This window comes from Falco naumanni, chromosome 7 (genome assembly GCF_017639655.2).
Source record: "Falco naumanni isolate bFalNau1 chromosome 7, bFalNau1.pat, whole genome shotgun sequence".
NCBI lineage: Eukaryota > Metazoa > Chordata > Aves > Falconiformes > Falconidae > Falco > Falco naumanni.
In genome coordinates, this window is record NC_054060.1 from 42,549,768 (window position 1) to 42,566,528 (window position 16,761).

Below are 16,761 nucleotides of genomic sequence, written 5' to 3' on the forward strand. Positions count from 1 at the left end.
TGTACTATGCAAACAATATTTTCGAGGGGAAAATGAAATAGAAAGTGTAGGATATGGGTTTAACAGGCTTATTGTTGGGAGGAAAGGTGTTAATACATACTTGAGGAAGAGCGATCAGAAAATTCATGTTGAGATTGAAATTATAGTACACATTTAAATAAGTGGAACTTTTTTTTTCTAGGCTCTCTTCTTTTGGAGTCCAAAATTAACCCGAACACTGCGTACCAGAAGCAACAGGTAAACATACTTTTTTTTTTTTTCCCTCACATTTAAAGGCAGGTTCTTTAACTTCAGCAATACAGTAATTTTTTTGCCTGTATTACACATTATATTGTATGGTTTTGTACCAAAAATAGGAGGCAAATAGTTCTCGTCATTTTTGTGCATTTCGTAATAAGTGTGTGTTATTTATCTGCATTTTTCTGAAGTCACATAGATAACTTGCACTCTATTTTACATCAGAAAATGCTTTGGGAGAGACAGGCAAAGCATAGTTCTGAAAATCACGAAATAGCTGAGGTTCCTGAGGATTATAGTATCTGAAACTTAATATCTGGCTTTTTTTGTCTTTATATTTCAGATACTACAACTTTCAATGTCTTTTTTTTTTTTAAGTGAAGACTAGAAGGCTTTAAAGCTATATCCATGTTTACCTTTGTTTGGATTTTACTTGGAAGATGGATATGGATTACTACTGCTTCAAAACATTTTGTTATATAAAAGAAGCTTTTCACCTCTAGTTTGCACCTTACTTCAGTTATTTAAGCTATACATTATGAGCTCCTAAAGAGCGCTACAGAGATGAGTGAGAAGTGAACTGCTGGTCTTGCACTCTGCTGTTCTCATCTCACATGCTGAGAATTACACTTAGAGGTTTAGAAATGCTGAACCATTAGCTGTCTGGTCAGCTCAGACTTGCTAAAATCCTGTCAGGTACAGTTGATGTATTAAAACATTTTTCAGTCTTCAGCTTCAATAATGTATTATAACCATAGATACAGTGTAGTTTTGCTCACAGGCAGTTCCTGTGGTTGTGGAGCTGCAGCTGCTTGTAGGATTGTATGTTGAACTGAATGGGGAGAACCAGTCTGAGTTAAAATTACCCTGCTTTGGAAAATTCAGCCTGTATCTGCCCCTTTATAGAATTCATCGTGCACCGTGTAAGCAGTCTGGTAAGGCCAGCCTGGGGTGGAGAATCGGTTTCAGGGAGTAAGAAAGGACAAGATGAGCAAGAATGTGAAGGAAACTAACTTTTAGTTGTAATCCTGACGAGCTTGAGGTCATGCTTTAGGATTCCTAAAATGACATTGAATATTTCACAGCTTTATGGCATAAAATGCTGATCTAGTGTAAAATTGCTTTGCTGGTTCAAAACTGTTCAAAGAGCATTGAGGGTAAGCTTTATGCCAGATCAAACATAAAGCCTACTTAAAGTAGACATAAAATTGTAAGATTGCTGCGAATGACCACACATGCCTGTCAGTGCAACAGCATTTCATATCTGTGCGCATTGCTACTCTGGGTCAGACTTGTATTGTAATCTTGCACTGTAGAAATCAATACTCGTGATTGTGAAAATATGGTTAGAGAACTAACAATATTGAACATGAATCTGTCCTGTTAGAACAGCACTGTATGTTTTCTGTGCTGGAGAAGGAAAAGCACTGTTCTTAAAATTTCAAATCCCACGTAGGCAGAAATTTATATTTGCAGGTGTTCATATTATTTAAGCAAAGCAGTGTTTAATACAGATTGAATGTAGGGCTCCACCCTGAGCCTTAGAAATACCAAATCTTTCTTGATATGTGTGTCTGTCGTACTTTGTAGCACGTTATCTTTCAGGTGAGGCCTCCTTACCCTTTCCCTTAGTAAAAGGCCATTTTAAAGTTTAAACCTGGTTCTGTATGAGCTAAGCTTGGAGCTTAGCAGCTGAAAGGAAGAGTTGTTTCTTTCCAGCTCTGCTTATAGAAGTCTGAACTGACTAAACTCCCTAAACCACAAGAAAATTAAGGTGGTACTCCAAATCACTCATCAAAAACTGGTTAACTCTCTGTCAGCAGAAGTTTCAGGCCACCTCACGTGAGATCCATTTGTGGAACTGTGAGATGGAAGTGTGAGAGAGATCTTTCCTTTTTGGCTGCAGAAGGTCACTTAGGTCAACTCAGCTACTAGTGGAATTGCAGCCTGAGATAGATTTACTTTTGAGTTTGCCTGCAGTTGTCAGCTGTGCTTATAAAATTTCAAGAAAAATCTCCTAGAAATGTAAGACTTAACAATGTAAAGTTACTTTAAAGTTTTATGGTTTTGTCAGTCTTTTATCTCAAAATTCTGTTATGAGGGTGAACCTCCATTCTATTTTAAAGGGGTACACAGCAGTATACCTGTTTTTACTGTGACATACTTGGCACGTGGCTTGTGGGCACTTTGGGTATCTAATGGCACAAGTGGATGAGTTCTGACTTTTGTCTAGGCTGACGTGAGGCTTGTAAGAAGAAACAATTTTTATTGGACCAACTAATATAATTTGTGGTTGGGAGGAAGCAGATATGTGATAGACAAGCTCTTGGGGAAACTTGCTATGCCAGTTGCTTTGGATTCTATTTGGGATAGAAGTTCTTCCACTGGTGAAAGAACCTTCTACCTGTGCTGTGCTGTTAGTGCCAGCGTGAAACAAATTGTCTCATTAATTGTTGATATCATAAATTATGCAGTTTCGGGGGTCTGTATATTTTAGTGATAACTGTTGCAGCTTAGATCATTATTTGTCAGAATAATAGTGTGAAGACCTGAGTACAGGTTTGCCTTGCTTCCTCTGTTCTCTTGTCATGTAAATCATCCATGGAAACTAGAAAACCCCAACGCCCTCCCTCCCCCCCCCCCCAACCCAACCGAAAAACAAAACCACAACAAAAGCCATGCCCAGTGAACCTGGACTTCAAGTAAAATTTTGTCAGATTGTCTGCTTTAGATTTCTTGGGGGTTAGGATTGAAAGCAATGACTTCCCTTTACCATGGTTTAGTCAGGTCTCTGTGTGCACATAAATGTTGATCCACTTTATGGCAGGTACAACTGTCTGCTTGTCTTTTTGGAGTGGAAGAATATTTGGCAGATCTTGAGACCTACCTGCTCGGGGACTCTTTTTTTTCATACATCAGCGTGGTCCAGAGATACTTCAGCTCACACAATATAGCCTCCTGTCATCCCAGATTTACCTGCCATCTAGAGATTTGAAATAATTCCTTAAAGCATGAAACACATAGGCATTCTTTTAACTACCTCTGCACTAGTCAGATAAATTAGGTTAGTCTTTCACAATAGAGTCATTTTCTGCTCTGCATTCAAAAAGAAAGATATGTATGTATATATCTGATTCTGTAGCATAGAACTGCTACCAGTGGAAGTCTTTGGATGCTCTGAACTGTACCTCACAGGAGTGCTGTTCTTGAACAAGTGAACCTTACTCAGAAAACAAATAATTGCATTAGTATTTTAGGGCAGCACACCTCTTCCTATGCAACCTTAAAGGAGAAATAAAATCTTTATACACAGCATTTACTTAGGGAGAAATCTGATACAGGTGTGGATTGGGGTATATACTTTTCAATATACTTTGGCAGTGTTTTGCCAATAGAACAGTAAAGAATTATCTTCAAGTTTATTTTAGATGCATCCATGTACATCCTGTAACCCTGTTATGAAGTATGTATTGCATCCCTTTTTATACCTGAAACAAAGAAGACTGGAGTTGCTTCCACCTGCCTCTGCACCAGAATCTTCAGTGTCTCATGTTCTTAGCTTTTGCAGTCCCTTTTTCAGTTCCTCACATGAATACAGGGCTTAAATTCATCCAGAGTACCATCTATTACCTATGTAGCTTGAAGGTGGCTATCCTTGAATGGTGAGACTTACTAATAACAAAATAATAAATAATAAAAAATCTTTGACAAGACCCAAAAAGGCACTAGCAGAATGTGCAGAGAAGATGAAATTCCTGCCCTTGCTGTCAGGACAAGCAAGCCAACAGTGAAACTATTTCAATAAAATTTCTGCTTGTTGTAGCTATGACAGTAAGGAAAAACATGTCATTTGTGGGGTGAGGGGAAAAACAAGGGGAGTGATTGCTCTTGCTTTTGGAGTGGGTTGGTTTATCTGGTTTAGATGATCATGTGTTGCTTTATCTTTATGCATGCTTTCCTGTGAAGTCTGATTTTCTGCTATTTCTGGGTATGGTCACTAGGCCAGTGAGCTGAGGTTCTGTTACAGAACTAATAAACTGATTTATTCCATGTGATTCATGGGAATGCAGCTATGAAATTGCTAACTGAAAAGTCACATACATTTGTTGAGCTTTCACAGAAGCTAATAGAATACATTCTGCTGAAAGACTGAGTGTGCCTTTGATATGTTATTCCAATTTTTGGGATAACTTGTTAGCCCATCCAGATATTCAGGTTCTAGGTGAACAAATGCACAAAACCAAATGCAGAATTCAAACTTTATATTACATTATTGCGGCAGGGGTTTTTAGCCTGAAGATTCTGCTGGAACCTACCACGATACTTATGTATAGTTAACTTAAACTACTGACACTACTCTGGCTTTTTGTTTCATAAGCAGAAAGCTTCTTAATCAACTGTATTTTTGTTTGTAAATATTTTGCTGGCAAGATGCTGAAAGGTGGCTTGGCATGTCCAGAGAAGTGTCTGTAACTGTTTTCAGTGTGAGGGCTTAGTTAAGGAAGACTGGCAGTCAGGCAGTCCAGGAGGGAGAGAACCAACGTTTCTGTGTTGAACTTCCAGTGGGGGCTAGGAAAGTCTCATAGGCCTAAACTGTTTGAGGGCTAGTAGGAAGAGATTAATTTGCTTTTTAAGACCGAAAGCAAGAATTTATGAAAGACCTATCTAGTTTGGGGGATCACTACTTCTTGAGAGTAGCCCACATCTCATAGGGATGCCAAGATACTATTTTGGAGCTAGTAAGGAGACTAGTATTCTCCCTAGATGTGAACACCAGTGAGGGGGCACTGTCAATAACAATTTTCTTAATTTTATCACATTGGGAAAAAATCTTAAATCAGCTTTACAGCAGAATAAAATCCTGAGTACCAGTTGCTCTGAAATTCTTCACTATGAAATCCCAGGGCTTGCTTTGGAGATTTTATGAATGCTGTACAACACACCTGCTAATAAATGAAACTAATTTAATGTCTTAATAAAAGTGACTTCTGGTGAGTGTTATGGTGAGACTGATAGTGTGTATTCAAGAACTTTTCTATTAAGGGAAGTGAGCCTTTTGGAAATAATTTCAAAAAGCAAGGAGAAATCATACGGTAGATACTAAACCCTGTCCATCTAAGTATAAGTGCCACTGCTTCCTGCCTTAAACTATTGCAGTAGTATTTTTGAAGGTTAGCTGCCTAGGAATGAAGCCTCAAATAAAGCTGTAGTACACAGTAGTGCTGCAGAGTAGTAGTTCACACAGTGAAAACCTCTAACTAACCAGAACTTGCTCCATGTGGACTTGATGTAGCCAACAATGAAACAAGCAGCAGAGAAATCCCTGACTATTCTCAAGAATATAGCTTCATGCTGTATCTTTGTAAGAGTGCAGAAAGTTAACTTCCATTGGTAGAAATGATAAATACCTCTCTATGGGAATGTTGAATACATAGGTCTTCTAAAAAGAGGCTTAAAATCAAGATTTTTTTGCTTAAAATCAAGAATTCTTGATTATATCTGAGTAGTCATAATGAACAATAATATGAAAGAAGAGAAATTTATAGAAACGATTATAGGGGACAGCAAATTTGGTATGGGCTAAGGTAGTGATGACACAGCATTATTGTCAACTTTTTTTTTTTTTGCAAAGCAGCAAATTATTTTCAAACTTGGAATAAGATTGTGAACTCTACCTAGTCGTTTCCTGACTGTCATCCTATTTAAAAAAAGATCTTGCCAAGAGCTCTAATGCATCTTGAAAAATGTGAGAAGTTAGAATGCTAGGATTCTTGCAGAGCCCTCAGTATAAAAGCCTTCAATGATAAAACATTTGTCCATGTTTATCACACAATGTGGCTATGATTTAATACTGCAGTTTCACATTTTAATTGAGTTTAATAACAACCTAGATCTAAAGAACAAATTTTGCGTGTTTGTTTTAGTCATCCCATCCAGTTTCTTGTCTAGAGACTTAACAGATATGTTTTTGATCAAACTGAGTCAGAACTGCTTTTATGCATCGTATAAGATTGAAGAGATTATGCTCCTAGGGGAGTAATATACAAGAGTCATCTCCTTAGCCCTCTAGCCAATAGCTACTATTACTAAGCATATTTATTTACATGCGTGTTTTCTCTTGGAATGGAGGAGACAGTCTTAAGAAATTTAAGAAATTTCAGTTGCCTTGTGGAGTTGCAAGAAGTAATGTTTGGCATTTGGAAGCCACAGATAGTCCTATTGCATAGTTGAGAGATCCAGAGTAGTTAGTAGATTCACATTACACTGAGGAGATTTCAGATCAAACAAGAAAGATTCCTTTAAATAAAACGAGCAGAAGCTAGACTTGTAGTCATGTGTTTTTACCTTTACATCCAGAATTTCCTTCAGTCACTTCTCCCTACATGCGTAAGTCTTGTACTACTCTTTTGTTTGATGAGTATAGGCTTTGTGGGATTAAGAAAATGAAACTACATTAATATCTGCATTTAACAGTGATTTTAAACTTCAGCTGAACTGTGTATTACGCAACAGACTGAAGTATTTTTCTCACTTTGCTTCATTTTCTGTTTTTAAAAGCCCTTTGAGGCAAGAAAGGATGTACAAATAATCTCGTAAAGATCCAGAGTAGCAACTGATAGGTTTCTGTTGTGGCACTGATAATAATCTGTAATATGAAATCCTTGTGTGGCAAGACAACAGATAACTAATCATTTGAAATTGTTAGTGTTGGCAATTGGAAAATAGTTTTCTAATATTAATAAACAAAACTTCTAGATTTTTGTTTTGCTGCTCAAATAATTTCTTCCAGCAGTTTGTTTTGCTTTCCAGAGAAGAAACAAACAAAAAACTCAGAATGTGTAGAGGTGAAAAAATACTGTGTGAACTTCCATATATGATAGTAGATGGCCTTTTTTAGCAAGAACAATTGCTATACTATGGCCAAATACACTTCTGTACATCTGTGACCACAGTTTTCAAAAGCAGCTTTACCTTTGTGTCTTCCCTTTTGTTTTTCTCTGCCTGCCTTCCTCCCTCCATCCCTCCTCTCCCCAGAGGAAAAAGACAGAACTGTCTTGGTCCAGTGCTGGACTGTATTCAGAGACTTAGAGCTTTTGTTTACTTAGCTTACTGCAGTTTATGTAAATAACACTGTCCTTATTTGTGTTCTTTTAGTCATTTTCTTATTGTTGGTCATGTTCTTTATAAAGAAGAAAATATGTTTTGATCTTCTTTTAGAAATGGCTTGCTTAGAAATCTAACTACTTTCACTTAAATGGAAATTAATTAGATAGGAATGTTGCAAGTACTTCAAGGGTCTATTTAAGATTTAGTATTAGGTTGATTTTTTTAAATGAAATAAACACTACTCAGTGGGAAGCTGGTGAGACAGTGGCCTTGAAAACTACAGCAGTATAAATACTAATTGCAAAGATTAACATATTAGATTTTGAACCTCATGGCGTACAATGAATATTGCAGTAAGGTACATATTGTTTTTAAAGGTGGTAAAAAAAATAATTTTTTCTATTGGACCTTTCTAAATTTTTTAAACTGCTATTTTTCTTGCTCTGTAGGAGTCAGCAGTACTAGGTGCTGTCAATCTGTTATTACCAGAGTATTTGCACCATGACCTGTCTTGTAGAGAATAAACTATTAATTGTGACTTTCTTCTTCCTTTTGTATTTTGGAGGTGGTCTTCCTAAACCCCTTTCTTCTGTGTACCACCTCTTCCTCAACCCTTTGGAAAAGGAAAAGGTAAACTATTTGCCATTTGCAAGGTAAAGCCATTAGTGCCTCTGAAGCAGTATAGCTGCTCTGGTAATGGCAAATTGATTGTATTGTATTGCTTGACTGAATCCTAATGGAGCTAGCTGATCGTGCTATTTAGATTACAGTTTAGTTTAAGGAGTTTTCTAGTAAGTACATATTGGAATCTAAATGTAAGATTTCTCTTAATCCTCAGTGTTCATTTTAATATTTGAAATAAATTTAAGTCTAATTAATAAACTGTCTTAAACTTTATAGATGTCTGGCAACTGTGGTGCTTTTGCAAATATTTAAAATTAATTCCTTTAGGAATAATCACTATAAGCAAAATCTATACTTAATGAAGTAAAAATACTTTTATGTCATGATTGTCATTGAAATATAGATAGAAAAATTTTCATGTCTCTTGTCCTAGTGAGTAAATGCATGTTTTAGCACTTAACTGAAATAATGCAGTATCATGGGGCTATATATAATTAATGTGGCTGTATTTCGGCTAGCTTTTACAGGAGGACAAAAGACATTTCAAATAAAACTTGATTCAGTATATAAATCATGCATATTATATTGTCTTCTCTTTCCATGTTTTGGTGTTTTGTTTTTTTAATTCTAACAGTTATTTAGTAGACTGCAAATGACTGCATCAAATACCTTATCAGCGTGTGATACTGCTGTTTGCAGCATCAGCTTCCATTTCCATGTATTGGTTTTGCATGCAGTATGAGGGCTCTGATAAACTCTTGAAGTATTTAATAAGTTGGTGGAGCTTAAGTGTCTGGGTGGTAAATGCAGCTAAGCACGGTTTCAACTTCTAGAAATCTAGGGCAAAGCATTGTTTCAGAATTGTAGTTTGAAATGAGTAAATATGGTGTGCTGGTGTCAGTGTAATAAAGATCCATGCTCTTAGGCAATTAACTGTGCATATTTGAGTTTCAGTTCTTGTTTAAAGTTTGTAGGCATGCTGGGGCTGCTTTTTAAGCAGCCATTCTGTGCATCATCACAGTGTCCTTTGGGGCCTATAAAAATTAAAAAAAGATATTATAACTTTAATCCTACAAAAGATATGCAGTTTCATGTGGTCCAGTTGAAACAGATTTTTAAAAAGAAATAAAACCTGTTGCTTTTGTTACCATATTTTATCAGAGGATGCACTGAGTCAGAAGTACATATTCCAGATGAACCTTTTTGGGATTTGCAATACCATGGTCCCATGAATTAAGAACTAGAATTTTCAGTATCTTTCTGGAACTTCCTTATTGTGATTTATGCAGAAATGGTTTTAATCCTAAGAATTTCAGAACGTATGATGATTACAGTTGTATTGTAATACTGTCCTGTTATAGTTAGGTATCAAGCTGTTCTTATTTTAAACTTTTACTCTTTAAATACTATTCAGGTTTTTAAAATCTGAAATACAGTGCCTGAAAATATTTTTCCTCTCTTTAAAGGATACCTTGATTGTGTGGTCTGAAGCTGAAAATTATGATTTGGCACTTAGCTTTCAAGAAAAAGCAGGATGTGATGAAATATGGGAAAAAATATGTCAGGTAAGTTTGATAAATTTAAGATTGAAGCAACCTGAATAACTTTAGTATTTGTGTTCAAAATTTTTAGACTGTTCAAAGAGGTGAATCTGAACACAGTAGATGGAAAGTAGAAAGATACTATCATCGTTGCTACCTCCCCCAAATTTTGGATTTTGAGTTTGAAAACTCTCCTTCCTCCAGAAATTTGATATGAACTTAAACTATGTTGAGGTATTTTTTTAGAGTGTTTTCAGGTCCTTTTGCTCAACATAACTTTTTAGCTCTGTTATCACCCAAGGAAGTTTTAGCTTAAAATGAGTGCTTAAAAAGTTTCATAAAAATTAGTTTTATAATTAACTTTTTCCAATTTTGCCAGAAGGGAAAAGGTTATCTGTCTGAAGTTTTATTGTAGAAAGAAGAATGTATGTGAGCTCTTCCTGAGTTTTATAATGTATTTTTCATGGCTTTAACCATATCTTATTCACATTTCTTTTTCTACATTTCTCATACTTCTCTTTCTCTTACCTCATTCTCCTTTCAGGTGAGGGACTTTCTCAACAGAACTTTTGTCCGTGTGAATGTGACAGCATGCTTCTGTTGACTGTTAAGATTACGAAAGGTTGATCTAATAGTTGAAGCGGGAGATAGCTCTATCCCTGTATTATCACCTCAGGGCTATAATTCTTACAGTTTAAAGAAATAAAATTATTTATTTATAGCATGTATATATTTTAATATGTGCTAATTAACTCATTATGTTTTACCATTATGACCGGATGACTATGTAGTCACTGAGTCAGTGTTGTTTCTGAGTAACATTTGATCAGGTACTAACTATTGGTCAATACCCAAAAGAGTTTAGTCAGTGTATTCACTGATTTTAGTTCAGTTTGTCAGATCTTTGGGTTTTTTCTTCCATTCCAAGTTTTACATTTTTTCTTAATTTTTATGCTGTATTAGGTGGGATTTCTCTAAATCTGTTGAATTCTTTATGTGCACTCTTGAACAAACATCTGCCTCTGTCTTTTGGAGTTTGTTGTCACTCATTTCTAAAATAAAGCAAAAGACATCTGGTTTTATAGTTGCATGTGTATAGATCATTCCTTTTTTCAGGAATGAGGCTTTTCAACAGTTTACCACTTATGTGAATAAGTACAGAAACTTAGGTAAACCAGGAACCTTAGCAGTCAAAGGACCAAAAGCTGGGGACAGAAACAAAATGGGGGAAAGGGGAAACTGTGTTCTTGGGAAAGAGCCAGATAAGAAGCCCAGCTTCCTCAGCCTCATGTAAAGATCCAGTATTTTTGTAAGAAACCAGTGCCTTTACATCCTGTTTTGAGGCCATGCTATTGTATTTGTGTCTAGTGTATTTGAAAGATCTTAAGCTTCCTCAGTCATTAAAGCGTCTTCTAAAAGGAAAACTTTGATACCACTTATCCTGGAAGTGGTTGCAGTTGTATAAGCAGAACAGTATGTGGGTTTTAACAGCATTTTGTATTTTAATTTTAAGTATAGGCTTGCTGTTATCCATGAAGAATTATTTCTCCCAGATTTTTTTTGCTGATTTTCAGGATTAAAAAGAACAATACCTTCTACTGTTCCACACAGCAGTGCCTTTCTGGATTTCATAAATCAGGCTCTAAGCAGATACAATTAAGATGTCATTAAAGCTGAAACGCTGTGGTGCCCAAGCATCTGTCTCTGTTTTTTTCACTAATTTGTACTTCCTGCAGTTTCATCGTCGTATCTCTAGAGAGATCTTGCAGGTCCTGTGCCTTGTTTTTCTAAAAGCTCCAGATTTCCACTACTCTTTTGTTAATGTTGGTTTGCGTTTTGTGTTCTTAAGAGGGGATTCTGTGCCTCTATTGAGTATTCAAAAAGTACGGGGTAACAGATTGTGACTTGCAGCTCTCCAGAACTGCAAACATAACAAGGCTGGCCTTTCTCCTCTGTGTGAGGTAGTGGAAGCTTTAAAAAGCACCAAGGGCAGTTAAACAGCCTATAGATAAATGTTTAAAGCTGTCACTGCAGTAATGTAATACTGATTTGCATTTGAAAATCTGCAGAAAATAAAGACTGAAAGCAAACTGCTTAGTTCAGTAGTCTCTTAAAAAGTTATCATCCACACTAATGATTATGAATGTCTTTTTTGAGGTACTCAAAATTTAGCTTTATTATTTCTCCTTTTTCTAGAAAACAAGTAGAATTAAATATCTAATGTAGAAATAATTTTGTAAAGCCTTCTGTTTGAAGAAATCTTTTAATTATCTCTTATTTTCCAGACCAGCTGTAAATGTCAACATTAATTTGCCCTTCGATTTTGGCCGTACAAAGAAGTGTGTGACAGTTGTAATTATATTTTTTAAAAAGCATTCAAGTAGCATTAAACTGAACATCTCTTATTTTGTAGGTTCAAGGCAAAGACCCTTCTGTTGATATTACTCAGGACCTTGTCGATGAATCTGAAGAAGAACGTTTTGATGATATGTCATCACCAGGTCTGGAATTACCATCTTGTGAATTAAGTCGACTAGAAGAAATTGCAGAACTTGTGGCATCTTCATTGCCTTCACCATTACGTCGTGAAAAACTCGCACTAGCACTGGAAAATGAGGGCTATATTAAGAAGCTCTTAGAAATTTTTCATGTGTGTGAAGACTTGGAGAACATTGAAGGACTACACCACTTATATGAAATTATCAAGGGAATTTTCCTTTTGAACAGAACTGCACTTTTTGAAGTCATGTTTTCAGAGGAATGTATAATGGACATAATTGGATGCCTAGAATATGATCCGTCTTTATCACAGTCACGGAAACACAGGGAATTTCTGACTAAAACAGCAAAATTTAAAGAGGTGATACCTATATCTGATCCAGAGCTGAAGCAAAAAATACATCAGACATACAGAGTACAATATATTCAAGATATGGTCCTACCCACTCCCTCAGTTTTTGAGGAAAATATGCTCTCAACACTTCATTCTTTCATCTTTTTTAATAAAGTGGAAATAGTTGGTATGTTACAGGTAAGTTTCATGTCTTCGCAGTCTCTTTTATTTGTGCTTGAGAAGAGAAAGTTGGGTATTTTTTCCTGGAAAAATTGAGGTGCTTCGGTGGAACCTTCAGTTGTGTGATTCTGAAAGTAATTTTGAAGTGTGACATAAAAGGCAGGGATTTGAGTGCTGAGCTCTTAGATATATGTTCTCATATTTCCAATTTTGGACTAGATTCTTTGTAACTGATTCAAATGGAGCAAACACAGAATCCTGAATGAGGTTGTTTGGAATGAATAGTATTGTTTGCATTTTGAAGCGTTGAAGTTAGTTTGGGTTTTTTTCTGTATTTTGAACCATGACACACACACACCCCACCACACCCCCAAATTACTTCAACTAGATTTCACAAATACTATCTCATACCAGGATATAACTGTTTCTAATTTTGAAGTAATTTAAATTAGTTGTTTGGAGAGTACAGAACATAAGAGTGCCTTAGGTGCTTGAATATTTTCTTAGTTTGTCTTGTAAGTCGCTAAATAATACTGCTTGGAATTACCAGTTTTTCATGATCTATGTCTTACTGCAAATATAAATAGATTCTATGATGCTTTAGATACTTTACCAGCATGTCTTCAGTATTCTGCACCAACCCATGAACTTCCTGCATGGTGTAGAAGTAGATGGTACATCTCTGTAATGAGAGCTTCCTAAAGCTTGCAACTAACTCAGCAAAGTGTTACAGCACACATATTTTAGTTTGTAGAAGTTAACTATCATTATCTTAATTCTCCTAACATTTAATAAATGAATAGCCACTCTTTGTAGGGGCTATCTGATCTGGAGAAATAGAAAAAAAATGCTTGATGCTGCTGATTACCTTAATCATATTTCTCTTCAACTGAATCTCAGAACGCACCCTGCTTATTTTCGTGGAAAATACAGCAAAGGAAAGAGAATTCCTTCTGTCAGAACTAGGCCTCCTGACTTTTCATCCACCACGCTCAGTTGATCAGAATACTATTGTTTATTAAAGCTCTTGGAGCTTTAATCTGTCATGTCCACACATGTAGTATTTGATAAGTGGCAGATGTGCAAGACATCACCCAGGGCTAGTAGCTGAGGCAGGTGCCTTGTGGTCTGACTATTACTTATTCGAGCAGCCACTGGAGGCCTGGTGGAACACGTGGGACATCTTCAGTAGTACTAGACCCCGCCTTATGCCCAACTGAACCAAACTCCTCACGTCTGTATGTGTGTCCTTGGTAAACAAAGGCACAAATGCGTATCTGAAACAGTCAGAAGACCCTAATGGTTTTGGAGCGGCCAATTTGAGAAAGCTTACAAGCCTGACTCGGAGAGAGTGCTGAAGAAGATTCAGTTAAGGGGTCTCAACTTGAGTATCCAGTATGACTAGTGTCTCTAAAATATCTGGACCTCTTCGCAAGGGTTGCTAAAAGCAGAGTCCTGAGGGTGGTACATTTTGGTTTGAGGAAGAGAAGGGGCTTGAGATTCTTGGGTTTCGGTGGCCGATTCTGAGAAGAGTCTTGAACTTTGAAAAGGAGGCTGGGCAAGGAAAAAGGGGACCTGTTCCTGCAGAACTATTAAGGGCATGTTTGCCAGTAATCCCCAGGTAACTTGATGGAAGACTAGTGGCTGATTAGTTTCCTTTTTTCTGTCTCTTACAACCTGTGTTACGTTAATAGACAGAGGGTAAGCTGGGGTTAGAATATCAAGGTTTAGTGTGGTTGTGAAACTTGTTAGTTGCCATTTACAGTTGAAATAAAGGTTCAGATCTGATGTTGGTTGTGTGACTGCAAGTTTCTGAACCTTATTTTCACTTCTGTTGCTTTTGTCTGTGGTTGGGAATAAAGTATACTCCCTGTGTGTTGGAGCCAGAAGAATTAGCGCTGCATCACTGTCAAAGTTAGGTAAATATTTCAAATTGTTCAAGTGCTTTCAAGTGCAGCATACAAGAGCTGTAGTGCACAAGGAAGAAAATACATCCTGTGCTATATTACATTTCCTATTCCTTTCACAGTACAGCTCTATAACATGGAGGGGGAACTCCCTGAATTTATAAACAAGAATCTGTTGGAAATTGACATTGATGATCAATTCTTGGTTTTGAGAGAATTAAAAAAGGCTATCACAAATTCTATGCCCATTGCATTTCTAAGAGATCAAAAGGCTTGACTTACTGATTTTTCAAGTTCTCACAGTGTAGCTGTCAACCAGGTTTTAGACCTACTTACCTGGCATTTATTTATTTATTCATTTCTTTGTAGAGCAATATGTCAGGTTGTGCTTTTCTGTAATCTCTGCTGCCTAAAGTTCCATTTTTCCCTTTCCTTTTTCTACCCCCTCCTTTCCCACAGTCCATGTATAAAATATATGATTCTGTTCCTTCTCATTTCTTTAAGCAGAATAAATAATGTTCTGAGAGCAAAATTAGAAGACTGCTTTTGTTGATTGCACTACTACAACTAATTCTTAAGACCTTTCTTCCATTATGTATGGTTCAGCACCTTTTTCTGTAGCTGGTTGTGTTATGATACTTCCGTGGAGGTGGAGGTGTTATTTCATGAAGGATTTAAAGTTGTCTAATTGGAGTTCCTGGCATTCATTATTTTAGATGAGATACTGGTGGTCACTAACTGTGTGTACATTAGAAGCTGTTTCTTTTATAAGTCATTATTAACTGCACGGTTTCTGGGTTGCTTCATGGTAGTTTATTGGTAGCCATGGATGAGTCTCAAGTTCATAGTTGATGCATAATACAGGTTGTTAATGCTTCTGCTGTTGATTTTAGGTTTTCTCTCCTGGACCGTTGAGAGTGTGACAAATGAGTGATCTTTTTAGGAAATTTTACTTCTCAGATTAAAAGTAAACTCCCTAAGCAGCTGATACCCTGCGATATACTGCAACTGTTGTGTGTACAACTGAGATGATTTTTTTTTTTTTTTCTCTCTCACTGGCTGTGAAGGAGAAGAAAAACTTACTTGTACCATGAAAAAAGGATGAGCTCTAAGGAGCCCTTTTCATGTCCTGCTGTGTATCAACTACAGTGGCACTTGGCAATACCCTCATCTCAAATTAACTCAGCCATACATTAGTTACAGAAAAGTGACTAGAATTGGCTACAGATTGTGCCTTTTTTTTATTTTTTTGATAGGCCAGGTGACTTTACTCAGAATTACCACTGTGTCTTACTTAAGGTATTTGGTGTCAAGATAGGACATCTAAGGTCGCTGACATTTAGGGTTGGTTTTTCAGCTACAGCTAGTGAGTTCTGTAAATAACAATAGGCTGATTCTTAAGAATTCTGGTTTTGTTAGGAGAGATTTTGGACGTCTTTAAAAAAAACAACATAAATTCTATAGTCATGGAAGATACCTGCTTCCATGATTTTGCTTTCTTCAGTAGGCAAGTAACTTCTGCCCATTCTGTGGTAAAACCAAAACCAGAAAATAGGTCACCTTTGGCATTTAGGGTTATGAACTGTATTCCTCGTTCCGTGTTCATTAAGGTTAGCTTTCCCATAATCTTTATAAAAATACTTACACTGAGGCTTTTCCAAGAAATGGAGGTTAGCTTATTTGTGTTTCATTGTCTTAAGATCTGTCGCTTTAAGTAACTACGTCAAAATCTCACTAAACTAGATACTGTTGATCACGATGGATAATAAACCCATGATACTACAGAATTAACTGCTGTAGAAACCTACTCAGTTGTAGGTTTTATGATTCACTATATGTAAGATATGAGAGAGGTATATAACTTTTTTTTCCAATTTCAGCCCCTCTTAATATGCTCTTACTGCTTGGGGTCCAGCCTGTTCTAGTCTTGAGATGTCATAGCCACCAAGAAACCTTGCTGAAACACGGAGTTCACCAAGTGTTGAGTGTGGGGGTGGGACAGGTAAGTGGTGTTTCTTACTTTATATGACGCTCTTTTGCAATTTAAAAAATACATACTAATGTTCACACTGGAGGCCACCAGTTCTTTCCCTTTGTATTATTAACTAGTTCTTAAAAACAAAAACTTGCAAAACTGCGCCATAGAGTGAGCAAACACTGTTTCCTTTCGTTCTGTCCCCCCTTTCATTGGCGTATTCTTTTTACCAGCAAGATCCTGCGGTGTTTTTCCAGAATATGGAATATTGTTAGGATAAATTTTGTGCAGTTAGACTTCAGAGTCTTTTATTTTCAGGAAAGTACAGAGTAGAAGGGTAAGATTGGACATATGTTA

General features: G+C 36.5%; 1 protein-coding gene across 1 annotated transcript in view; it reads left to right on the forward strand.

The window, feature by feature from the left end:
- The window catches only part of PPP4R3A (protein phosphatase 4 regulatory subunit 3A), a 44,338-nt gene that overhangs the window by 9,502 nt on the left and 18,075 nt on the right, over nucleotides 1-16,761 (forward strand). The window contains exons 2-4 of the mRNA XM_040600726.1: nucleotides 182-237; nucleotides 9,435-9,533; nucleotides 11,923-12,540. Of these exons, the coding sequence (XP_040456660.1) occupies nucleotides 182-237; nucleotides 9,435-9,533; nucleotides 11,923-12,540 (773 nt within the window). The remainder of the gene's footprint in view (nucleotides 1-181; nucleotides 238-9,434; nucleotides 9,534-11,922; nucleotides 12,541-16,761) is intronic.